The 24,683-nt window shown below is 46.6% G+C and overlaps 8 protein-coding genes across 8 annotated transcripts; 3 read left to right on the top strand and 5 right to left on the bottom strand.

The window, feature by feature from the left end:
* Positions 1 to 220: 220 nt before the first annotated feature.
* On the bottom strand, positions 221 to 1,446 carry RhiXN_11877 (transposase domain; the record flags this gene model as incomplete). The annotated part of the gene is made up of 3 exons (XM_043331692.1): positions 221 to 588; positions 1,103 to 1,394; positions 1,441 to 1,446. The coding sequence occupies 3 exons, from the start codon at positions 1,444 to 1,446 to the stop codon at positions 221 to 223; spliced, it is 666 nt and encodes a 221-aa protein (XP_043186453.1).
* A 42-nt stretch (positions 1,447 to 1,488) lies between these two features.
* Positions 1,489 to 2,016, bottom strand: RhiXN_11878 (Transposase family Tnp2 protein; the record flags this gene model as incomplete). Its single annotated transcript, XM_043331693.1, has 2 exons — positions 1,489 to 1,688; positions 1,734 to 2,016. 2 exons carry the CDS (start codon positions 2,014 to 2,016, stop codon positions 1,489 to 1,491), a joined length of 483 nt encoding a protein of 160 aa, XP_043186454.1.
* Positions 2,017 to 3,575: 1,559 nt separating this feature from the next.
* On the top strand, positions 3,576 to 4,955 carry RhiXN_11879 (Retrotransposon-derived protein PEG10; the record flags this gene model as incomplete). Its single annotated transcript, XM_043331694.1, has 1 exon — positions 3,576 to 4,955. The coding sequence occupies one exon, from the start codon at positions 3,576 to 3,578 to the stop codon at positions 4,953 to 4,955; it is 1,380 nt and encodes a 459-aa protein (XP_043186455.1).
* A 907-nt stretch (positions 4,956 to 5,862) lies between these two features.
* Positions 5,863 to 6,930, bottom strand: RhiXN_11880 (DDE superfamily endonuclease; the record flags this gene model as incomplete). The annotated part of the gene is made up of 2 exons (XM_043331695.1): positions 5,863 to 6,650; positions 6,792 to 6,930. 2 exons carry the CDS (start codon positions 6,928 to 6,930, stop codon positions 5,863 to 5,865), a joined length of 927 nt encoding a protein of 308 aa, XP_043186456.1.
* A 1,053-nt stretch (positions 6,931 to 7,983) lies between these two features.
* RhiXN_11881 (Retrotransposable element Tf2 protein) lies at positions 7,984 to 11,175 on the top strand (the record flags this gene model as incomplete). The annotated part of the gene is made up of 1 exon (XM_043331696.1): positions 7,984 to 11,175. One exon carries the CDS (start codon positions 7,984 to 7,986, stop codon positions 11,173 to 11,175), a length of 3,192 nt encoding a protein of 1,063 aa, XP_043186457.1.
* A 2,216-nt stretch (positions 11,176 to 13,391) lies between these two features.
* RhiXN_11882 (Transposase family Tnp2 protein) lies at positions 13,392 to 14,851 on the bottom strand (the record flags this gene model as incomplete). The annotated part of the gene is made up of 4 exons (XM_043331697.1): positions 13,392 to 14,003; positions 14,301 to 14,374; positions 14,424 to 14,668; positions 14,727 to 14,851. The coding sequence occupies 4 exons, from the start codon at positions 14,849 to 14,851 to the stop codon at positions 13,392 to 13,394; spliced, it is 1,056 nt and encodes a 351-aa protein (XP_043186458.1).
* Positions 14,852 to 16,046: 1,195 nt separating this feature from the next.
* Positions 16,047 to 18,173, top strand: RhiXN_11883 (uncharacterized protein; the record flags this gene model as incomplete). Its single annotated transcript, XM_043331698.1, has 10 exons — positions 16,047 to 16,107; positions 16,161 to 16,336; positions 16,402 to 16,497; positions 16,562 to 16,691; positions 16,746 to 17,014; positions 17,065 to 17,229; positions 17,283 to 17,489; positions 17,543 to 17,615; positions 17,797 to 18,094; positions 18,146 to 18,173. The coding sequence occupies 10 exons, from the start codon at positions 16,047 to 16,049 to the stop codon at positions 18,171 to 18,173; spliced, it is 1,503 nt and encodes a 500-aa protein (XP_043186459.1).
* Positions 18,174 to 18,714: 541 nt separating this feature from the next.
* Positions 18,715 to 21,398, bottom strand: RhiXN_11884 (major facilitator superfamily transporter; the record flags this gene model as incomplete). Its single annotated transcript, XM_043331699.1, has 12 exons — positions 18,715 to 18,872; positions 18,929 to 19,110; positions 19,362 to 19,445; positions 19,501 to 20,045; positions 20,158 to 20,184; positions 20,241 to 20,326; positions 20,376 to 20,432; positions 20,485 to 20,571; positions 20,625 to 20,690; positions 20,738 to 21,076; positions 21,154 to 21,277; positions 21,381 to 21,398. The coding sequence occupies 12 exons, from the start codon at positions 21,396 to 21,398 to the stop codon at positions 18,715 to 18,717; spliced, it is 1,773 nt and encodes a 590-aa protein (XP_043186460.1).
* Between the last annotated feature and the right edge of the window lie 3,285 nt (positions 21,399 to 24,683).

The following is a 24,683-nucleotide window of genomic DNA, read 5'->3' on the forward strand; positions in this document are numbered from 1 at the left end:
CCAAACTTTAGGCTTCACAAAATTGCTTTCGATGATGTATGACCCAACCCAAGACTTGTATGCCACCGCACTCCAGCTATCAATTGAGGATCTAGAAAGAGGGGTTCACAACCACCAATTCCCGCTGTTATACACACCTAAACGGCCTGCCTGTTCTTGTTACCTGTATCAGGCGGCAGCATTGCTGCTGCAATGGTACATACCACCGTGTACCCAAAAGCTACGGATAGTCCAACCCTGGGGGTTGGATGCCCGGGAATCCGTACCCTACCAGAGGTAGGTATGCTCGGTTGGGGTGCGGATGTGAAAGTCCGGTCCCTGGTGGGGTTTGGATCCTTGTCTTCTTCTGGGGTCGGACTCTTGCCGGGGTTGGATCTCCATTAGAGGGTTGGATTTCTGTCGCCCTCCAGGGTTGGATCTCCGCTTGAGGGTTGGACTTTGCCTGAGGGTCGGATCCTTGCGGCCTCCTGGGGGGTCGGATTTTGCTAAGGGATTGGACTTTCACTTGGGGGTTGGATTCTTGCAATCTTCCGGGGTTGGACTTTTGGCCTGGGGGGCGGACTTTCCCAGGGGTTGGATCTTTGTTGTCTTCAAGGGGTCGGAATATTTCCGTAGGTCGGATTTTCCAAGGTTTGGGTATTTCAGTAGGTGTTGGCAGGGGTCGGGAACCCAGTCAGGAGCCGTCAGTCAGACTCTCTGACATAAAACAATTGCCTGTTGCGTGTATCAGTTACATAAGGCAAGCAATTAGGACATACCTTGGTCCTATGAAAGCCCTGCGTACACCAATTAGCAAATGACATATGTATTTGTACAAGTACCTAGATAGCAAAATGACGTACACCCTTTGTTCATCAAAAATAATCACTAGAACAATGTCAGATTAAATAGACACGTGGATTACATCACCTATCTATGGGCCTTGAAGTATGTGTGGGGCTGTGGCTGTCGTAGCAGACTGTTGATTGGTGTTGAACTTGCTGCCGGCAGTCATGTGATTGTAACACTACATTTGTTTCAAATAGTATAGATAAGTATATACATTAGACAAAATCTAAATGTGCAAGCTCAGAGCTTTTATCAATGATCCACCAGTGCTTACCATCTGGGATACGGCCTACCGCGCATTGGATTGTCCAAGCATTGACAACTTCCCCAGACCCTAACTTCCCTTTGTACCAAATAACTTGGTACTTGTAAGTATTCTTGATGGTAATGTTGGCCTCCAAGATAAATGCAAGTATGAGGAATTTTGGATATTCCTCCTGGTTTATGATAGTATTGGGAGGGAGTGGTAGATAGAATAAACGTTGTAGCTGACCGTAGAATGATTTGACTTTGAATTCCAGCGTTGCCCTTGGACAATGTGCCAGCCAGTCAATTGCAAGTTCATACTGTGATAGTTAAGCAGATAATTCAAATAGTAAATATAAAACTCACCTGCATGAATCAAGCATTGCAACTGTCCCACCAAAGCTTGTGGTACCCTCAAGCTTGAATTAGATTGCCCCCATCTTTTATGCGCATTTGGCCCCATTGCTGTAAGGAATTGGGAATGAGCTCTGTAGCAAGCTTCTTGCTAACCTGCACCCCATAGGTAGTTGCCAAATGCTTGGCAATTTGGGAGCGCAACTTGGGGGTTACAGTAAGCCTCTTGGCTTGGGGTGTTAAGAGTAATTGGTTGTTGTCTATCATGAGTTAGCAGTAGTTTGTATATCACTCAAAGTACTCACAGTCTTGAAATCTATGCGCAATCTGTTTTTCCTTCTCTGAGTTGTCCTCAGTCTCTGCTTGGGTCTGTCCAAATGAGATCTCCTTGCGCAAGCCATATATTTTGCAAATGATGCAAAGTTGAGCTACATCACAAACGTGGCAAGCAATATTAGCGTAAGGAAATTGTTGGCTTTTTACTGAAGCTCCAATGAAGCTACAGTATTGCTCCGTTGGGAAGGCCCAATAACCAGGTAGGGGCCCAAGTTGCTTGATTGAATCTGCAATATGTAGAAGATAGTGCATGTTGGTTGTACACACTTGCAGGCGGTTGGTGTCGTAGACACACTTGATACCAGGGAATTTATTCCCATTTTCTCGAATTTAAACAAAGGCAATTGGACAACATTTTTGATCACATGACCTTGGCGCTTATAACATACACTAAGCGCCAAGCCACGTCCCCATCTGCGCTTACTCAGCACACGTAGCCACCTCCACCTATGACGTCATCATGACACATCAGTGACACATATGCATGAGTAAGGACAACTGCGGAGCGGGGTTCTTATTGGATCAGATATTGCATATAGTGTATTTGTAATTAGCTCACCTGTAGAATATATAAGGAGGCCAACCAACCATGGTAACACCCAGGTCAATTACCTCTTGTTGCATCTCTACATTGTACAAGGGCCCTACTGCCCAGTAACACTTACTTAGTCACACTGTCCACACTGCCTTAAGTGGCCCTCCCACTGTATTTACTTAGCTTGCCATTGCCCTTACGGCCCTGGTCACTGTAGTATAGTTGGCTGTTGTTGTAGGTAGCTTGCTCACCACCTTAAGCAGTATTTACTTAGATACACCCAGCCGCAAGCGCCACCCCCCTTGACGTCCTTACAGACGTTTAGGACACTAGGTAATCAACCTTAAAGTTGGTTGCAAACTGTGCCCACTAGCACACCTACACTTAGCCCAACAACAAGAAGACCCCTAGTACTAGCACAAGGGAAATCAGGTGATTGGGATTGCCTTTTGCTGTCAATAATCAAACCAGCATTGTCCCCACCTAGTACCAAATTGCTATAAGGCTAATGGGTTCCAATTGTCCGCATACCACCAGTTGCCGCACCTTTTGTTAGCAACCCTAGACAGCCAATCCACCCGCTTGCAGAAGCACTGCCCTGTATCACGCCTGTCCATGTCATGAGCCACACCCCTATTGTGCCCTCTATTCACATACCAGGGCACTCATGGTACACACTACGGCCACCGGAAACACGCATATACTCGCACTGATGCACTCAGAAACCTCAGGTTCCCACATATAAGAGACTTATGGTCAACATGGCTGGACTTAGTGATATTCTCTAAGTCCAGGTCACATGACCTCCCCCCCTCCAGTCCTTTATCAAATACTATACTAAACTACTATGGATTTGAGGTGGGGGGGGATGACATAATCTCTTCTATAATAATGTATTATTCAGACCTCACCCGCAGGCTCCCTTAACATTGGCCTGCGGCTAGGGGGGCGGGGGGAGTGCAACGTCCCCCAGCAACTTATATTATTGATATATCACTGTGCATCATATATACTATATATATCTGTGACAGTGGATATATATGGTAATAACCCCTCCAGATATGGGTTATGACAGTCCATGGCAGTTGATCAGGGTAAGAACTGTCCAACGCTAGGCCGGTTGAGGCAAGGGTTTAGCGTACACATACAATAAAGCGCTCATAAGTCCTGATATAGGCACCTACCCCCTCACATTTTCACCATTACTTCCCGCACTCCCCCTTGTTCTTCTTCCTGGGCATCCACCCATGCTGGCTGGTCATACCCCACACACGCAATGGCAACCCGTTCCCGGCTGCCCTCTCAAGCCTGCTCCCCTGTCAATCAGGGACAGCTGGAAGCCTTCCTTCTGCCAACCTCCCCTGAGCTTGGCAAAGTATCCCTCAAGCAAGTCATCAACCTACTCTGGGGACTCCAAGGCCAAATTGACCGCATTGAGCAGACCCTCTTGGAACAAACCAAAATTAGTGAAGAGGTTCAAACCAATGTTGAGAACATCTTGCAAACAGTCAATACTGTCAAGGATGGGCTTGCCCAACTCCAGCTTACCCAGGGCCCCCACATCCCAGAAGAACAAAAACCCCTTGCGGTTGAAGAAACTCCCAGGGCCGCACCCAAAGCCAAGCCTATTGGCCAGGCTCAACCACCCCTTGGGGCCCCAGCCCCTATCATCTCCACAGGGGCCCCCAGACGCAACCCCCTATCCTTCTTCAGCCCCTGTCCCTCCTTGTCTTTCCCTTCAGGACCGGCTCCAGCAGCCCCCATGGTCCCTCCAGCAATCCCTGCAGCCCCTGCAACAGCACCCCAAGCCACTCCAGCTCTGCCTCCAGCCCGCTCCACTGTAAAAGTGGACCACCCAGATGCCTTTAAAGGCAAAATTGGCTTGGAGGCCAAACAATGGCTAACCTGCAAGCTGGCCTGGGTTTGCCTCAATCAAGGGCAGTTTCCCTTGGACCTGGAAACCCTAAGCTTCCTACTCATGAATATGATGGAAGCAGCTGGAGCCTGGGCACATCCCCACTTGGACCAACTAGGGTCCCACCACGCACTCATCCAGACAGTGGATGAGTTCAAAACCAAGTTCTTGGCCGCCTGTGGCAACCCTGACGCAACCCAAGCAGCGGAGCGGAAAATTACTTCCCTCACTCAGACCAGCACTTGTGCCAAATACATTACCAAGTTCTGCACGCTGCAAATGGAACTTGACTGGAATGACGCCGCACTCTGCGGCCAGTTTGCGCAAGGACTCCACTGGGAAGTCCAAAAACAGATTGCCACAAGGGAGAGGCAACCACGCACTCTGAGGGAGCTGCAAGACGCTGCCCTCATTATAGACAATGCCCTCCGTGAGGAGAGAGCCAGCCACCCGCCACAGGGTAGTAAGTCTGGAAAATCTTCCACCACCCCCAATTGGGGGGCAAGTACTGACCAACAGGCCACCACAACCGGTCCCCTTTCCTCTGATCCCAACTACGTATTGGAGGAAGAATGCAACTCTTGCCGTGCAGAGGGCCTCTGTGTCAAATGCAGCAAACCAGGGCATAAATTTGCCAAATGTTGGACCAGATGGAAGGCCACCCCTAAGGAGGATGAAGGGAAGGCCAAAGAAACTGCCAAGATTGGCAAAGACTCCAAGTACCAATTGGGAAAAGAGTAAGGGTACCTGCTGCCACGCGCAAGCACCCCAAGGACTCTGATTTGATTATGGAATTTTGTAATATATTGTTATGGATATGACATTTCTTCTTTAATCTGTACTTATTTTATTAATTACACTAGTAATCCTACAGTAAACAAATGAGATAAAGATGCGAACTAAGGTTTTCAAGGTCCCTCTATCCAATAGTGACCTTTACAAAACCTACAAACCTCTGGAATACCCTTAATATGCGATGCCTTTTGCATATATGCTGTTTTCTCACTCATTTAAATATATATAAATTCAGCTGAGTAGATAAACAGTAACAAGTAATATTTCTCTTGTTTGTAGTATTTATTATTCAAGATTCTATCTTGTGGCTACACACAGAAATATTCAGGGTCCCCCCTGTCGCATAGGCAAGTGCTCCGGCGCTTAATCAGCCCTTAAGCGCCGATGCACTAAATGCGCCTTTTCTCCATCACCCGGGCATCTCACACTGCCGAATTGCTTGCGCTTAGGTGCGCATGTTTGTGCGCTCCAGAACGCTGGGTCAAACTCCCAGAACGGACAACATTTGGCAGAGTTATGCCCCATTTACTGTAAGTACCCAATGCAGAGGTATCCTACCTTTGGGACTGTTTACTCCAAGGATGAAACACTTAGCCTTGGGACATCTAAGGACCCACACAGGTAAATACTGCCTTGGGGCAAATATTAGGATTTGTTGTTTGTTTACTATGTACCAAAGTATTGGCTCCCTCAAGTGTTTCAGTTGCCTCATGTACTAGCGGAGGAAAAAAGTTTGGAAATGGCGTGTGATTTGGGCGCTAAAAGAAAACTTGCTCTCCCCCGGCCGCATGAATGTAGTATATAGAAACAGGAAATACATTGGTTAAAATACAGTAGGAGAGATAAACAAGTGTTAGAATTTTGTTGGGAGTCCCTTTGACTTAACTAAAGCTGTTACCCAAGATGGCATTTTCCGTGTGTACTTATTGATATCATCTGCTGTGAAGGATTTCCAGGCAGCTTCAGTGGCATTCCAAAGGTGCTCAAGACTTCTTTGGGCCCCAGGGGTACTGTACACACGTCGCTTAAGTTCCATCCATAATGGTTCTATTGGGTTTAGGTCTGGTGAACTTGGGGGGTGTGCAATGTGTTTAATACCAAGTTCTTCACAAGCCTGTTTGGCTAGCTTTCCTTTGTGTGCCGGGGCCCCATCTTCAACTACTAGCATCCTGTGTCCCTTGACTTTCTCCATCTGTGCAATGAAGTCCTTAAGTGGACCATTTAGGACCTGCATAACATATCCTTCTGAGTTGAACCCTCCCCCCCTCCACCTCCCATTACGCAATTGCAGCTGGGGAGCCATCTCCAGTTGGATAAGTGGCCCCTTATACCCATGGGAGATACACCCCCATACCATTAATGCTTCATGGCCACTTTGAAAGGTTGGGGCTAGGCATTCCGGGAGATATGCCTCTCTGGGTTTCCAGGTGACCATTGGGTGAACTGAGTGATTGCCAGTCCCCAACTGGAGCTTGTCAGTCCAAATGGCTTCATCCCAGTTCCTAAACCGGTTCACGCAAGCCCATTCTAGACGCTTTAGGACCTTTTGCTTATCTAAGAATGGCTTTTGGCGCGCAACATATTGGCGGTAGCGCCGGCTCTGGGCAATGTACTTGACTTGCACAGCAGTAAGGCCATTACCTACTCTAGTAGCAATAGATGAATATGGCTCAAAATAATGGCAAAGGAGGGTACAAATGACTAGACGGCACAATCAAGGTGAGAATTTGCGTGGGCAGCCAGATTGAGGCAAGGAGGCAAGGGTGCCGTATGTTTCCCAACGTTTAACAGTTTTGCATGCCACAGATGGGGGAACACCAGTTTTTGCAAGTATTTCAGGATATGAATTGCCCTCATTGTGTAGTGTAATTATTTGAGCTTGATGAGTCACAGGGAGCTCTTGACCGCGTTTGCAAGACATAGTAAGATGTATTGTACAAATTCTGGGCCATCACATGCCGGCATTTCCAAACTTTTTCTCCCCGCTAGTACCTCCTGTACCCCCTCTTGGTATCAATCATGTATATACTTGTTTGTGCGCCTTCTCAGGGTATAAAAGGACCCTGTGAAGACGCTTCTAATGCATCCTACTTTTACTCTTATATATTGACATATACACACAAGCCTTTAACAGCTTATCTGCGCATTTACTTTAGTGATTGACTCACTGTAAATAGCATAGGAGGTTATTCAGCGCACTAAGACCATAGGCCAGTCCCAACAGACACAGGGTAACCTATTAGTGTACTTACTGCAACCCTGTGCCCCTTGACTGTCACAGTTGTTGAGTTCAACATTGAGTATAGTGCAACAATACTGTAAGGATTGTTGTGATTGAGTGATAGTGTTTCAATCCACCATACCCCCTATATTGTAGATAGCTTTATCTACAATATGTCATAAATCCTAGATATATTTTAGGTAAACCCCATAAGTCTTAAGTCTTACTTAAGCATATATAAGTCCTATACTTGTTAGGCCAATCCTATAAATCCTGTACATTAGTCAGGTAACCCTCTTACTTAAGGTACTATCCCAGAGACCTTAAGTATACATACCCTTAGTCACTTAGGCTTAAGTAACATTAGTCTAAGGTACTATACATAACCAACCACCTGCACTTCATAGTTGCTAGACTATTTGTTAGGAGTTGTTATTCCTGATAACCTAGCCTATACTGTGCATATATTCTGTGCATATATTCTGATTCATTATACTAGTTCTTAGTTATTCCCATATACATTTTGTATATAGTAATTCTTTCTTACTCCTGTACTTACACAACTCTTAACATATATCACATAGCACCAATAGAACATCCCCCCTTTTCACAATCCCAATCAAACCAGAGAAACAAGCAGAACACATAGAAGTCCTGATAGATTCAGGCGCCACTTCCTCATTCTTGCACCCACGCACCGCCAAGGCTTTACACCTTCCACTAATAGATCTCCCCTTTCCCCGTACCGTTACCATGCTTGATGGGTCAAGCCCCCAGGCAGGCAAAATCTGGAAAAAGGCCAATTTAACCTTCTCCTTTGACGGCAAATCAATGACTGAGACCTTCCTCATCTGCAACACAGGGTCTCATGCTGCCATCTTAGGACTGAAATGGCTAGACGCTCATAACCCAGAAATTGATTGGAACGCGCAAACCCTCTCCTTCCCTCACACACCACTGGAACACGTGGCCATTGCCAAAGAAGAGGAAGCTGACAAAGACCCGCTTGAAGGAGTACCCCCAGAATACCATCAATATGCTAAGGTATTTGGGGAGGAAGAATTCAACAAGCTTCCACCACACCAGCACTACAACATAGGGATTGAACTCACCAAAGAAGGCCCCCTTAACTTGCCCCTCTACAGCATGACCAACGCTGAGTCATCCACGCTCAAGGACTGGCTTAGGGACAAACTCAAGGCTGGAAAGATCCATCCCAACAAGTCATCTATCAGTTCCCCCGTTATGTTTGTACCCAAAAAAGATGGTTCCTGTTGCCTTGTAGTTGACTACTGCTGCTTGAACAATTGGACTAAAAAGAATGTCTATCCACTACCTTGCCCTGATGACCTCATGGCCCAGCTCTGTGGTGCCAAGATCTTCACAAAGCTGGACCTACAATGGGGTTACAATAATGTCCAAGTTAAGGAAGGCAACAAATGGAAAACGGCTTTCCGCACCAAGTACAGCCTATACAAGTCTCTGGTCATGACATTTGGTTTGACAAATGCTCCCACCTCTTTCCAACACTTCATGAACAACCTGTTCAAGGACTTATTGGATGTATGCGTCATCATTTACCTTGATGACATCCTAATCTACTCCAAGGATGATGCTTCTCACATGCAACATGTCCACAAAGTCCTAAGGCGTCTAATGGATAACCAGTTGTTCTGTAAGGCTTCAAAGTGTACCTTCCATGTGACATCTGTGGAGTATCTGGGGATCATTGTATTGGATAAGGGATTTAGCTTGGATAAGCTCAAGATTCAAGCGGTTCAAGAATGGCCTACACCTACTAAGGTCAAGGAGGTCCAGTCCTTCCTTGGGTTTGCCAATTTCCTCCGTTGGTTTGTGGCCAACTTCAGTCACCTGGCTAGACCCCTACACAATCTGGTCAAGAAGGATACACCATGGAAATGGGATACCAAAGAGCAAGAAGCCTTCCATGGACTGAAGGATGCCATTACCAACGCCCCAGTACTCTGTCACACAGACCCTACAAAACCTTACTTCCTTGAAACAGACGCATCAGGTGCAGCCTTGGGTTCTATACTAAGCCAACAACAGGAGGACGGATGCCTACACCCCTTAGGGTTCCTATCCAAATCATTCAAAGGGGCGGAACAGAACTACAATAAACATGATAAGGAGTTGCTGGCCATCATCTGTTCCTTTGAGTACTGGCGTATCTTCCTGGAGGGAACCCTACATCCCATTACTGTCTTCATGGATCACCAGAACTTAGAGTATTGGAAGGAGTCTAGAACTTTCAACCGCTGCCATGCACAATGGCATCTCCTTCTAGCCGGCTACAACTTCCAAATTGTTTACTGCCCTGGGAAACAGTCAGGGAAACCGGACGCCCTTTCACGCCGCTCAGACCACGCCAATATTCCTCCTGCCAACCAGACCATGCTTCTGGACCCCATATTTGCCAATGTAGCTTTAGTCACCCCTGAGAAAGTACTACAACGCCAGATTGAATCTGCCCTGGATCAGGACAAATCACTAGAGGAGATTCTACAATTCCTACAAAACAAGTCAAAAGCCCCGCCTTCCATCAAACGCGCCTTCAAAGACTACAAAATGGAAGCAGGGTTATTGTTCTACCAGGGACGCATTGTAGTACCAGATGTTGGGGCATTAAGAACGGACTTACTTTGTATCTTCCATGACAGTCCCCTAGCAGGGCACCCAGGGAGACAACGTACCCTAGAGTTGTTGTCAAGGAACTACTACTGGCCCAGAATCTGCGCTGATACTTACTGGCACGTGGATTCTTGCAAAACCTGCCAGCAAATAAGGAAGCCCAAGTACGCGTCATTGCCACCCCAACCATTAGAACTCCCTTCCAGACCCTGGCAACATGTTTCCTACAATATGATTGTGGACCTGCCCAAGGACGGAAACTGCAACTTGATCTTGGTCATTATTGACAGCTTCACCAAGTACGGGATATTTGTCAAATGTTCCAAAAAACTTAAAGCCCCTGAGCTAGCAGAACTGTTTCTGGAAAACATATGGAAACGGCATGGCATGCCCAAGAAAACAGTCTCAGACAGAGGAAGGGTTTTCAATAATAAATTCCTAAAGGCACTGTACAAACGCCTGGGAATAGACCCCCACTTCTCCTTGGCATACCACCCCCAGAGCAACAGCCAAACAGAACAAGTGAACCTGTCAATAGAACATTTCCTTAGGGCTTACTCAGGAATTAACCAAAGGGACTGGACCAAGTGGCTCCCAATGGTGGAATTTGCGTACAACAATGTGGTACATAGCAGCACAGGGAAGACCCCCTTCAAAGCCCTGTACGGTTGGGAACCTACACTAACCCCGTCTAATGTTCCAACGGATGTACCGGAAGCAGACAAACTTGCCAAATCAATGGAAGCCCAATGGAGAGAAGTAGAAGCCGCCCTGCAACAGTCCAAGGTACAAATGGTTGCCGGAGAAATGGGAATCCCAATAGAATTTGAGGTTGGAGAAGAAGCATGGTTGGATGCCAAAAACGTCAAACTCAAAACCCTGAGTCCCAAATTGACGGAGCAACAACTGGGACCCTTTAAGGTTATTGAGAAGATCTCCAACCAAGCATACCGCCTAGAACTCCCTTCAACAATGCAAATCCACAATGTCTTCTATGTAGGATTACTGTCCAAAGTCAAACAAGACAATAAGCAGACCTTCAAAAACCGCCTGCCACCAATCACTGTGGATGGGGAAGAGGAATACAAGGTTGAGGGCATAACAGATGCAGAGGAACAAGATGGGAAGTGGTTCTTTAGGGTGAAATGGAAGGGATACGGGTCAGAAGAAAACACGTGGGAGCCCCAGGAGAATCTGAAAAATGCCGGGAAAATTTTAAAGAAATATGAGGAAGAAATGAAAAAGAAGGCCCTTGGCGCTGCCAAGGCCCTTAAAGGGGGGGCAGTGTTGTAGACACACTTGATACCAGGGAATTTATTCCCATTTTCTCGAATTTAAACAAAGGCAATTGGACAACATTTTTGATCACGTGACCTTGGCGCTTATAACATACACTAAGCGCCAAGCCACGTCCCCATCCGCACTTACTCAGCACACGTAGCCACCTCCACCTATGACGTCATCATGACACATCAGTGACACATATGCATGAGTAAGGACAACTGCGGAGCGGGGTTCTTATTGGATCAGATATTGCATATAGTGTATTTGTAATTAGCTCACCTGTAGAATATATAAGGAGGCCAACCAACCATGGTAACACCCAGGTCAATTACCTCTTGTTGCATCTCTACATTGTACAAGGGCCCTACTGCCCAGTAACACTTACTTAGTCACACTGTCCACACTGCCTTAAGTGGCCCTCCCACTGTATTTACTTAGCTTGCCATTGCCCTTACGGCCCTGGTCACTGTAGTATAGTTGGCTGTTGTTGTAGGTAGCTTGCTCACCACCTTAAGCGGTATTTACTTAGATACACCCGGCCGCAAGCACCACCCCCCTTGACGTCCTTACAGACATTTAGGACAGTTGGGGTCATGTTGATAATATATTCTATTGTAGAAATAAGCAGATAATACGCATACAAGAGATAATATTACTTACTCTTCAAAATCTTGTACCCATTTGATGAAGCCATTGCGGATGGATTTGTCGTACGCCAACTGTAAGGTTGGGTACACGCTAGTGGGCGGGCGCTTATGGCCGTACTACTACAGACACTGCTTATGTAACTAACTATCTAGGCTATACTAATACCGCTTAGGGCGGCCTACTACTTCTATACTACTGCGAGGGGGCCTTAGGCCTGGGAGGTGTGGTGAGTATGGGGGTGGTGAGCGTCTGGGAACTAATTGGGGGCCGGCTACTTAGCTGGCTGGCTACCTTCTCTAATGAGTAAGAGACGAGGTAAAATCGACTTGGGGTCTCCAAGCAATTTTCCTGCTGTATATATAGACAAAGGCGCACTATCTACATGGTCTGTGCGCGTGAGAAAAGAAGTACATGGTGGGAAAAGGAAGCGTGCTGCGGGCTGCGCAGAAGCGTGGATTTCTCCTAAGCGCCCTTGGCACGGCATCTCGGCGCGGCATCTCGGCATAATAAGCGCCGAGATCACGTGATCGAAAAACATAAGATATCAAGTCCGTAAAAAATACTAAAAATAATAGAAAATTCGTCCAATTCTGATGGTATAATCAAGGGGTTTGTAACAGGATTGAAGCTCAGAACGTACAATGGCTCTGTCAGTGCATTTGTTAATTAGATTGACAAGGCAAACAAAGTGCACATAATATCTTGAGTCCATGAATTGGCAATGCAGTAAGCTGGGTGTGTCATAACCCATATCTGGAAAGGTTATTACCATATATATCCACTGTCAAAGATATATATAGTACATGTGATGCACAGTGATATATGAATAATATATATTGCTGGGGGATGTTGCACTCCCCTGCCCCCCTAGCCGCAGATCAATGTTAAGGGAGTCCGCGGGCAAGGTCTGAATAATACATTATTATAGAAGAGATTATGTCATCCCCCCCCCACCTCAAATCCGTAGTAGTTTAGTATAGTATTTGATGAAGGACTGGAGGGGGGGAGGTCATGTGACCCTGGTGGACTGTCAGTCTCTAAGTCATGAGCCCTTAGAGTAATGACAGTTCTGACTGCATATATGTGAGTATATGCGGCCTTCTAAAGACTGTGGAATATCCTATTAGTAGGTGGCTTGGTCAGGAGACATGCCAGCAAAGGCATGGGTCATGACAGGGTGCAAGGTGGAGAGCCCAACAAGACCATGACACTGCAATGAAGTGGGATCAATTCTTGAAATGAGGGACAGGGCAGCCAAATGACGTTGGCGTAGTACTTGTAGACTCAATGCATTTATCCCCCACCAAGTCCCAGAGGATTGAATCAATGACATAGTTTTCAAAACCAGAGTCAAGACTGTTGAACCTTTTGCGCCACAAGTCAGCAAGCTGGGGAATAAGGTTAATCAACAAGAGGTGCATGGCCTCAACAGGGAACAAGTTGGGAATCCAGACAGACAAAAGTTGCGCCAAGAGTGTCACACCCTTGATCCCACACTTGGTTGCTAATTCAGCACGCGCAGTGTCACTTGGGGCTTGAAGGACACTGTACCCTTCATCCAGGCACTGTTGATGTGTTCAAAGGGGGAGGTTATGGGGGTCAAGACCAGTATTGTCCAAACAGTGAAGCGGACAGTATAGGTGGGTTCCATTTTTTGCTGTCTGTCCAAGAATGCTCATGATCTTGCATAAGCAACAAGGAAAGCGGCCATTATGGCCAACAAACTCCATTAATTTAGCCATTGCTGGTAGGTCTCCAAATGCTGCAAGAATATGCGCACAAAGAGCAAAGACCTCTTCATTCACAACATTGACAGCTTTGACACCCTGTGCAAGCTCAACAAGTTTGTCAATCAAGGGCTGGAGGAAGGAATTGAGGTCTTTGGGCAAATGCAGGCCGGGGATCACACTGGTGCAGATCATATTTGAAAGGTGGGTTTGTATTTTGGGGGGGAAGTTATAGGTAATAATTAGAATTGGCCAACACAATTGACTTTGTTTCTTGAATGGCCCCATTCCATCAATTGCAATTGCAAGCGCAAGCTCCCAAAAATCTTCAAAGTGGTTGTACAGCTGCTCAACGCCACTGATAACAACTGGCGTAGAGCACAGAGTCTCATACAGGATTGCATCAAACACGTCCTGGATGTGTGTTTTGCTCCTAACAAAGTTGGCTTGATATAGCAGCCTCTTGAACATTTCTGAGTTTTGAAAGAGTGCTCATAGCTGAGGGATGAGGGGGATGTGTTGAAAAATTGCATATGGACAACCCAAGGAATTGAGACGCAGGGTGTGGCAGTATGGGCAATTGGTGAGGTTGGCAAGATACCCTGTGTAGCAAACGCAAGAATTCTTGCAGCAATGATATTCCATGGGCTTGAGAGCAGAGAGCGCAAGCATTCAAGTCCAAATGGGCTTGAGGCTTGGAATTTTGGTCTTTGTTTCCATATGGCAATATAACTTTTGCATTGCTTCATGTGTACGTACAGTGGTCTTTTGCCTAACAAAGTGGTTGAAGTCCCAAATAGTATCTAAATTGTTGGGGCTAAGTGTAGATGGGGCTTAAATAAATGTGAGATATATGCGATTTAATTATTAATAATAACTCACCCAACTTTGCCACTTTGACAAGTAAAGGCGCGCAAACAAATGCTTGTGGGGCCAAACTGTAAGTTGCAGGGTCATATTCCACTCCATCAATGTCTGCTGATTGATCCAAATCACTGCCTCCTGGAGCAGGTATATCTCCCAAGACCTGGGACAACTGTGCGGTGTTTGAGTCAAAATCTGCAGTAAGTTCTTGATCCCCTAGAACAATTGGTGCGCGCGCTTGCATGACCTCTTCCCATACGTGGCTTAAGTCCAATTCAGGTATGTTTTCTAGCTCAGAATGACAATTCTGAGTATTCAAACCTGAGTTGTTTAGCTTGGGAAACAGGATGTTGGGTGGGGGGGTTGCAGCTGATAGCGGTATAGGCAGAGGGGATTGTCCTTGATGTGCCTTGACCAACTCCTGGCTGGAACGCCGGTGCAAACATTGACTTATGTAGCTATAGCTTAGCATGTAATATAACAAGAATAAATGCATTAATAATTACCAAAGTTCCGCTGTACTAGACCCCTTGCACTGTTTCCTGGGCTTGCAAATTGGTTGGGGTATTCCAGCTTGAACTTGTTGGTGAGCCTTAAACGTTTCTGTAGTGACGTATTTACAACAGCAAGTGCAATAGACTTTTTGTTTATGCATTTTAATTAATTATCAGACCGGCGGCAGGGAGGCTAAGTTGTGCGTGCTTGATCAAAGTCAAACTTCAGCCAACAACTGCTGTTGGCTGACATAAGCAGCGCAGGCACCTTGTTACAAACTCCTTATTTTTACCATTAGAATTGGACGAATTTTTTATTATTTTTACTATTTTTTACGGACTGAATATCTCTTGTTTTTCGATCACGTGATCTCGGCGCTTATATGCCGAGATGCCGCGCCAAGATGCCGTGCCAAGGGCGCTTAGGAGAAATCCACGCTTCTGCGCAGCCCGCAGCATGCTTCTCATTTGTCTTCTGTACCTCTTTCTCTCATGCGCACAGACCATGTAGATAGTGCGCTTTGTCTATATATACAGCAGGGAAATTGCTTGGAAACACCAAGTCAATTTTACCTTGTCTCTTACTCATTAGAGAAGGTACCCAGCCAGCTAAGTAGCCGGCCCCTAGGTAGTTCACAGACGCTCACCACCCCCTTTACCTACCACACCTCCCAGGCCTCAGGCCCCATTGTTGCTAGTAGTTAGAAGTAGAGTGCCTTAGGCGCTATTAGTATAGCCTTAGATAGTTGTCTTACATAAGCCAGTGTAGTAGTACGGCCTTAAGCGCCCGCTCCCATCAGCGTGTACCCACCTTACAGTGGTGTACGACACACCTGAGCGTTGATCCTTGCACATCCCCTCTTCCTCCTGACCACAACCTCCTCCTCCCTTGCTGTTTAACCTTCTAGTTTGACTGCTTAAACAAAATCTTATAATCAGGTAAATATTTATCCTGCTTGTGGAGTACCAGTGCTGACAATGTACCAATTTTTGCAAACAAACTTGGTTGGGTGGCACTTTTGCCAATTCACCAATTTTTGCAATAATGCGCTTTATTATTGCTTGGTATTGGTCTATAATAACTTAGAGTGAGTTCTATGTGATTTTGGTTAACTTTGACGCAAGCTAATCATTTGGTTTGATAGATATGCCTGACAGTCTCTCCAGCGCCACGGCGCCTACAGTCCATGGCACAGCCGCATCTAAAGGTATGAAATTAAGATTTCATTTGATCAAAGATTGCTGATGGGTCTTGACCTAGTTGTTGTCAAATACCTAGATGGGGGAAAGCGCATATTGATCACCCATGCAAATGGTACGGAACAGACCTACCAAACCATCCCCAAACCAAAAAACATCAAGAAATGTAAATTGGAGGAAACAATGGACTTTGGTCCCGGTAAGACATTCCCTCACAATATGTTTTTGGACATCCAGGTGAGTTTTTACGCGCATTCATTTAGTACTTTATATATTTAGCATTTGGCTAATTCTTTACACAGGCAAAAATTCAAAACAACATGTCAAATATGCTTGATAACGTTGCGATTCCGTGGGAAGAAGTCCCCAAAGGCGTGGAGTCAACTGTCCTCACTTTGGTAAGCCTCTTTATATCTCATTCTATTTATGCGCTAGCTATTGAATTGCTAATCCATTCAATAGGTACTTGCCTCTTACCCAGTTCTTCATTGGTTTCCTGGGAACTGGGCGGCCAAAGTGATAATGAGGAGGATATGTTGCAACAAGCGCAACACTCAGGCAAACAAACAAAAGCGGCTAAGGGGAGTTAAAGGTACGTATTTAATTACTGAACATATGATAAGTACAAATACATTAAACATGATAGCTAAAGATGCTAACACAACTCCGCCCAAGGTGCTTGAAGAGGGGCTAGCGGAGGAACGGGAGGCCAACCACTTGGAGGACCAGCTCGTCAAGGAGGACCAGCCTGACGGGGAGGATTGGCCCATCAAAGAGGACCGGCTCATTGAAGAGGACCAACCCAATGGGGAAGATCAGCCCAACCACCTGCCGGTTGACAAGCAGCTATTGAACAACGCCTCCAAAGACAATGAAGATGAGGAAGGAGCAGAGATTAAGAGGATGGCGGGGAAGGTGAGATCTCGCCATATAATTATGACTTTTTGCTAAAAGCCTCCAAACAGAGACGCTGTTGCATTGAGGACTCCAATAGTGAGGAGGATAACCAACATGTCCACCCGCTAAGCTCTCAAACTCCATTGGCACTTTGTGCAAGCTCTGCAATCCCCACCAGTAGCTATAAGAGCTCCTTGTTCACAAGTCTACCTGGCGTTGACCAGGGCAATAAGGTATATATCATTCTCATCAAATTCATTGGCTGATTTAATTATTTCATTTATAGTCTCAATCATCTTTGTCATCCAAGCGCGCCAAGGCTACTGCTGGGAACCCACCCACGGCCCCCAAATCTATGGCCTCTACAAAACCTAGTGCCCGACCTCCCAAGGGCCCCACCCCCGCCTCCAAGCCCGCCACCTCCAAACCCACCGCTGCATCCAAGGGTACCAAACCTGCATTTACTCAAGCTGCGGCTGCAGCCCGCCCTCAGGTATGCTTATTTCTTTTTCTCTCAATCCAAATCAAGACTCACCTTCACTTTAGGGCCATAAGCGTAAGGAGAATACCGAGCCCGAGCCCGAGCCAGAGTACGGGCCCGAGTCCGAGCCCGAGCAAGGTCAAGAATTCGAACCAGAGTCCGAGTTGGATGAAGCCGAACAAGACATACCCCCCGCAAAACGACAATAGGCCAATACCAAAGGAAAGGTATGCCCATCTTACCGTGTACTATAACTTGTTGATCAAATAATAGGGCAAGGCGGTGTATCGTTCTAATTCGTGGGCACGTAAGTGTCAAGAGGAGGTAGCTGGACTGGCGACCGCAGGAACAACCACGAAGAAGAAGATTAAAACGGCAAGTCGGTCTTCTAAATCGGCCCCTAATGTCGCCGGTCCATCCACTTCGGTTGTCAGCGCTAGCTCTGTTGCTGCTGCTGTAGCATCCGTCTCTAGTGTGACCGCCTCAGCCACGTCCAAGCCTTGCCGTCGACCGATCCCTCGCCCGCCGCCTCAGAATACCCAAGCTGCTGGCTCACTCGCAGCGAAATCAGAGCTCATCGACATTTTCGATATGAGCCAGGCCAATAATAACCAAAGGTACGAAAGAGGGGTGACGAATGCGGACATATTGACATGGCATTATTCCAGGAATACCCGAAGCAGAACAAAGAAGTAGCCTCAAAAGTGCATTTTTTTCGGTATGTTTATTTTCACAAGTCACTTTGCTTTCGTAGTATGTGCATTTTTACTCATGTTATTTAATCGACCACGACCATGGCAGTCTCGACTGTATGCAAGACCACCGCTACGCTGTATTCGTATAATTCCCTCAATTTTCTCCATATTCGTACCCTCGAACCAGGCGATCCGCACCCTAGGTCAGCTCTAGCGGCGGATTATCCGCACCTAGGGACCCGATTCATCGATTAAGCAATGTAATTATCATATTAGTGGATTAAATTAAATTGTTATTACTATTTTACATGAAATCGCACCTTGGTGCGGGATATCCGCACCCAGGCGTCGGATTTTGCGAGTGCCGGATTGAGGAGGTCGGATATAGGGGTCGGATATAGGGGTCGGATATAGGGGTTGGATTGAGGGGGTCGGATTGAGGGGGTCGGATCTCGCACCTACGACAGCACTGAGAGCGGGGTCCGGATTAGTACGAGGGTCGGATTTTGCCAGTAATCCGGACCCGGAGGTCCGGGTTTACCTTATAGCGAGTTCGCACCCCTGGGGGTCGGATCGCTGAGGTCGGATTGTCCGTACCTTTGGGGTATACTGTGTACGAACACACCCGCACCAGCCAGGTACAGCACGTTATTGATTCCCTCATCTCCTCCGGCATCAAGCAGCCTTGAACCAATCAATGCTATGATCCGAGTTAGAAACGTGAGATTAGAAGATTAGAACGGAGCTAATACTCACGAGCAATAATACTAAATAACCTCCCCCAGAAGCTTGCAATTCCACACGCCGAGCCACGAATAGGGGCAGGGAAAGCTTCAGGAGTCCAGCCGTAGAGAATCGCGTTGAATAAGGACTGAAAAAAGTACTCCATTGCGTTGAGACCGACATTAGCGGCCTGGGTGTTGACGGTCGCAAATAGGCTATATGCGGCAGAAGGTAGGGCGGATTGGAGAAGAAAATGATCAACAGGTGAAAACAAGTGAAGAAGGAAAATATTACAATAAGGATGTAGCCATCAGCGCTGAAGAGATCACCATACCCCACTTTCTTCCTACCCTTGGAACCTCAACTAACCCGGCGGCAAGCAATGTAGCTGGAATGCCGCATACGTAACTTTTATCGGCCCAATCCTTGTCAATGTTGGGAGTATTAAGGACTTCTGGATACTCACATGACAACATAGCTCTTATACGTATCCCTCAAACTAACATCAATCGCTTCATTCTTGCGTAAAAGAATGGTAGGAAGAAACGAGCTAAATCGTAATCTAGATCAGCATACATACCGAATGCCGGACGAAAAAAACGCACCCAGCAATTGTAAAACCCCAAGCATCAAACGCATATGTTAACCACGTGAGTATCACTAACCGCAAGTTCCTCCCCCGCTTCAAAAATACTTTGAGTTCTGAGAAATTATAAACTTGCGCATGGAGCTTTAGCGCGTTCACGCCTTGACTTTCCGTATCGCCTCCTGCGTACTCGTCCTCGGCTCGAAGGTCCTCGATCTTAAGCGTGCACGTAGTTCTATTTGTCTTGGCAACCTTTCGTAGCACCTCGATCGCTTCTTCGTCCCTCCCTTTACTCAAGAGAAACCGGGGGCTCTCTTGAAAGTTGAATACTATAAAGCGAAGCAGAAAAACAAAAAGAGAGATAGCACCGAGACAGAAGCATAGGTAGCGCCAGCCTTGGTTCTGGCTACGAGAGCAGCAAGCCTCGCCCGGTGCAGTGAATTTGCAGGACTTGAGATCCGAGGGGCATGAGTAGTTTGGGATGAAACCATAGGCAAGGGCACTGCAAAGCACAACACCAATGGGTTGGCCAACACTGAGAGCTGGGAGTAAATACCGCTTATTCTAAAAGAGAAAAGTGTCAACGTCCATACTGTGATACAGTTAGTTTGATAGGGATAAGATAGGGGAACAGTCGGTTGAAATATGACTGATTTAATCAACATAATCAACGCACCTGAGGCAAGAACTCAAGAGTAATAGTCTGAAAGTGTCAAGTCAGCACATAAACAGAGCAAGACCAAACCAGCATTGCCTCACAGTATCGATGGGAATATTACCACCTATACCCAAACCAATGAATGCGGTCAAAACAATGATAGCATTGTAATTGGACGGGCCGCCGACTTGAGAACCAATTAGCGTACTATAACACAACGATGAGTTGGAACTTACTTGCAAGCCCAAACACTGAGGTGATGAGAACTGTCAGGTTGAATGCCCAGCGACGACCTAGCAGAGGCATGAGGCTACCAGATGACGGGTTGGAGATGGAGAGGCTCACCAATGACGTCGACGAGAACACCCCACATAAACGCACCAGCGCAGAGTGCGGCTGAGAACGAGGTAAATATATTACCCATTTCGATATCTGGGTGACAGATGTAATGGCGGGGATATGAGGATGTTGTAATACAAACGTACCACTAAACCCAAGCTCTCTTTGCAAGGGAGGTGCAATAAGGCCAAACGCTTGCGCCCAGAGCAAGTCTGTTGGATATTTAGCACCGACCCATAAGCGCATATTCATCACGTACCCAACATATAGCCCATGGCACAAAGACCGACAATGAACCACTGGTAACGACCCATTCCCATTCGGTCGAGCTCATGGTTCACGAGCAGCGACTTGCGATCATATGTAGTAAGGGGATTGCCAAACTCATCAACACTTGCGGGACGTGCGGGAGACGTGTAGGACGCCCCGACGATTTCGCCCTTGGAAGCTTGGAGTTCGTCCTCGATCTTGGGATCCATGACACTTCGGGGAATTAATGGGGTATAAGCAGTGGCCCCATAATTTAAAGCGCTGCTGCTCGATGAGGCGGAGCTGTTAGGCGAGGATCGTTGGGAGTGCATCGCATGCAGCTCGATAGCTGGTCAACGGGATCAGTACGGAAAGAGGCAAACACTACAGTCGTCGGCCAGAACAAGCTGCCGAATGGGGACCTACCGTCGCCATGTTTGGTAACCGACTCCGTCATACACGTCACCAGACCGCGTTCACTGGCTGATGATCGGGATTTGGACGAGATCAGGTCGCGGTCTGGCCAAGGGCAGACACTCACCAGGTGGGTCTGAATATATAATCATATACGAGTGCAGGGACAATAAAGAAGAGTTACGGGGATCGAGCTTAGCTATGGTCGCTTAAGCTTTTGCTTCTCCGATCGAACATACCTCTCGAGCCAATAACATATTAGTAATAGGACCTCTCTCAGCATATACATGCGTCGATCGTAGGCGAGCGGTCTTGGCCTCAATGCATACCGTGCCTCGCTTATCGCGAAAATAAGTCCAAAATCATTGCGAATTGCCGATCCCGACTGGCTCCGCGATTCACCGGGTGAATTCCTGAAATAAATAACAAATCTCATTTTTTTATGCCTGAGTCACACTAAAGAACGGACTTACTATAGGACCAACCGCCGTGGTTCTGGCGCTACCATATTGTCACCTCCTGAAAACAATGGGATACCGGAAAGATCAACGGTCTAGACATAAAACTGGAAGTAGGCATGCACGCCTACACTTCACATCCATCTTCCTCGATTTACATACCAAGTACACTCAGGATGGAGAATCCGGGAGCAAGGCGTATGACGCAACACTACTGGGCCTTTTTTTTGCTTGTTTGTAGCACGTGAGCTAGGAGCCATTGCTTTCCCAAACCCCCTGTTGTATTATTATGTAGAGGCCTCCTCGGTCACAACTACTGGGAGATATCACACAGGACGACCCAGCTACTTAGCTTTGGCGAGTATAAATCTCAAGCGATGGCGGATCCAGCTCGAGGTGGTCTACTAAGGATGTAGCTTTTCGTCAGGGCTTGTCTGGCACAAGCTATATACATGTCAGCCAAGCCTGGAGTTTCTCCTCAAAGTGGGTTTATTGGTGAACACTTGCCGAGGATGTTGTATGAGGTGTGAGAAGAAACATCAATGCTCCACTTGGCACTAGTAGGTCTGAAATATAAAACCCGAGGAGATGGAAGCGACTCTCTGTCCAGACCTCAACGCTCTAGCTCTCCAGTGCTCTCTGCATTGTGCGACGTATTTTTCTGATCGACCGGCCTTGTGTAACAGTAATTGTGTGGATAAATTAGTCAAGAATTCATTACTACAACGTGATCGGCATTGGATGATTGACTGAGCCAGCCTTGATTCTTCTGAAAATTACTCGGTGCACCAGACTTGAGCCCATTAGCGCACTGTACAAGGTTATAATGCTGAAAATCAGTGCGTGTGTTTAAGTGAGAATTGAGCTGAAATCAAGATCAATGCATACTGATTTTAGGTATCATTTCTTCCATAGTCTGATTCATGCTGAGGGAGGCATACTAACATTGTAATTGTCAGGCCATATCCTACTGAAAAAAGGAATCTTTTACTGATGTACTGATTTTCAGGATCTTATCACACTACAGTGTATATGGCTCGACATCATACTGCCATCCGCATTCACGCCCGACCACTTCCCACTAGGACTAGGCAGGATCTCTACAATGATGAATATGGTATGAACGGCTGGCCAGAGCAGCTACTAGGCTAATTTATAAGCGCTGTGTAAGAGTTATGCGATCATCGTAGGTTTAGCTCGAGTGTATGCGCTGCCCTTGCGATACACTATTACCCCCTCTTAGCGTTACTCCATCTCTTGGGCTTCATTTAGACTGATTACTAACTATATACACTCATTTGGTTTATTCTGTTTACGCATGTATCAAACCAGGCACCTTATAAGGTTCCGGATTCCGACCCACTCTCCTTGTCTTTACTCTGAACACCATTATCGAGTGTGTGTTACGACTTGTTATCAACGCGACGTTGTCGCCGACCGAGTCACATATATACATCCCATAAACAGAGACCTTACACGCTAATACAATTTATTTGTTGAGCCAGGGCCATATTCACTCATCAGATTTACCGGCGCCTTATTTTTTTCTCCTTGCCTTTTGCGGAACCAAGCTAAGATTTGTTCGCGTTGGTTGGAATAGGATTGACTGTCATCAATATCAAAACCGGTCCCCGGTCATCCATATCGGCTGCTAGCCCTGGATAATGACAGAACTTCTCTGTCATTGGATGTGTCTAGTAAATGGTCGTGCTAATACCTGATTGGCTCGTTGCGGCTCGTTTTAATATCTGTGCTATAAGGAAATTCCCGATGAATCCAAATAAAGAACTACCTACATTTAAATTATCGACTCGAGCAACCTGTGAACTGCACACGTCTGCGCCATCCGCTAGAGCTGGTCAGTCCGAAATACTCGAAAAGGGTTCATGATAATATCAGCTCGATTCTGTTTCTCGAGAACAATCGTCGGACGAGCTTTGGCGGATTATGTTGGATGAAGTTGATTGTGGTCATGCGCTAGACTTTTGGTGATGATAGTCGTGCTAGTACGTGGATTTCGCGATGGGAGAGGGGGGGGGGTTAGACAAGGTTTGTGTCCTGTAGGTTAGATTATGCCCAGTTGAGTGTCGCAATCTCACATTGGCCCACTTGCAACCGACAGTATTATCGGCCGATGGGGGTGATGGACCCAAGGGATCGGAATAGCTGGGGTAGATACTAACCGATACGACTGTATGCGTGGTTTTATGCCACCAAAAGTGTGCCTATATTTGTGGTACGTGTGGATTAGTATAGCGATTGCTATAATTACACAAATTACAAGAAACGGACAAGAGAGCGAGGTCGAGGTGGAAGCGAAAAAGGTGAGGGCACAAATCATACCGACTGGTTGAAACACCGTGCTGGCCATGTACATACCAGCCCATTCGGTTGAAACCAAATGCATGGAGTAGGGGAATACCTGATTACTACCTAGCAGTTCTATAAAGAGTTCCCGTTCAAATCTGATAAGGACAATGTGGGCACGACGACTAATAGAATATTATTATTCGCATTTAAAATACATGGATAGACCAGGAAAGCGAATAAGGGGACGCATACAGGCTTGGGATTGGCGTGTGAACAATGAGATACGAGTCCAGACTCTCGGCATGATGGCCGAAGTGGATGAGCTGGCAGGGTCACGTGACCTTGCCTCGTGCAGACAAGCTCTCGTTGCTAACCAACATGATGTTGACTGTTGTTCTCTGATATCGACGGGGGAAAAATAGAGATGAAGAGGGGAGAATATACGAAGAGGATGGGAAGGATGGAAACAGAACGGAGGTCGACTGGGCTGAGGGCTGCGGGAATGGGGTTTGTTAGAGAGAAATTGGGCAATAAAGTCGGGGTAGTCGTGTATATGGAGGGGATAGGGAGGATATATGAATTGTGTGAGATAGTCGTCATCGGAGAGCGTGCCACGAGAAACATCCACCGAGCCTCATCAGCCGCCCTAACCATTCAACAAGCCGGATCCAACGTAAAATGTATCATTTGCCGACAAGGACCGATCGATAAAGGCGAGCCGCGCAAGAGAAATAAGCTTCAGTGGAAAGAGTAGTTGTTGTGGGGAGAGGCCGT

Source organism: Rhizoctonia solani, chromosome 15, assembly GCF_016906535.1.
Source record: "Rhizoctonia solani chromosome 15, complete sequence".
Classification (NCBI taxonomy): domain Eukaryota; kingdom Fungi; phylum Basidiomycota; class Agaricomycetes; order Cantharellales; family Ceratobasidiaceae; genus Rhizoctonia; species Rhizoctonia solani.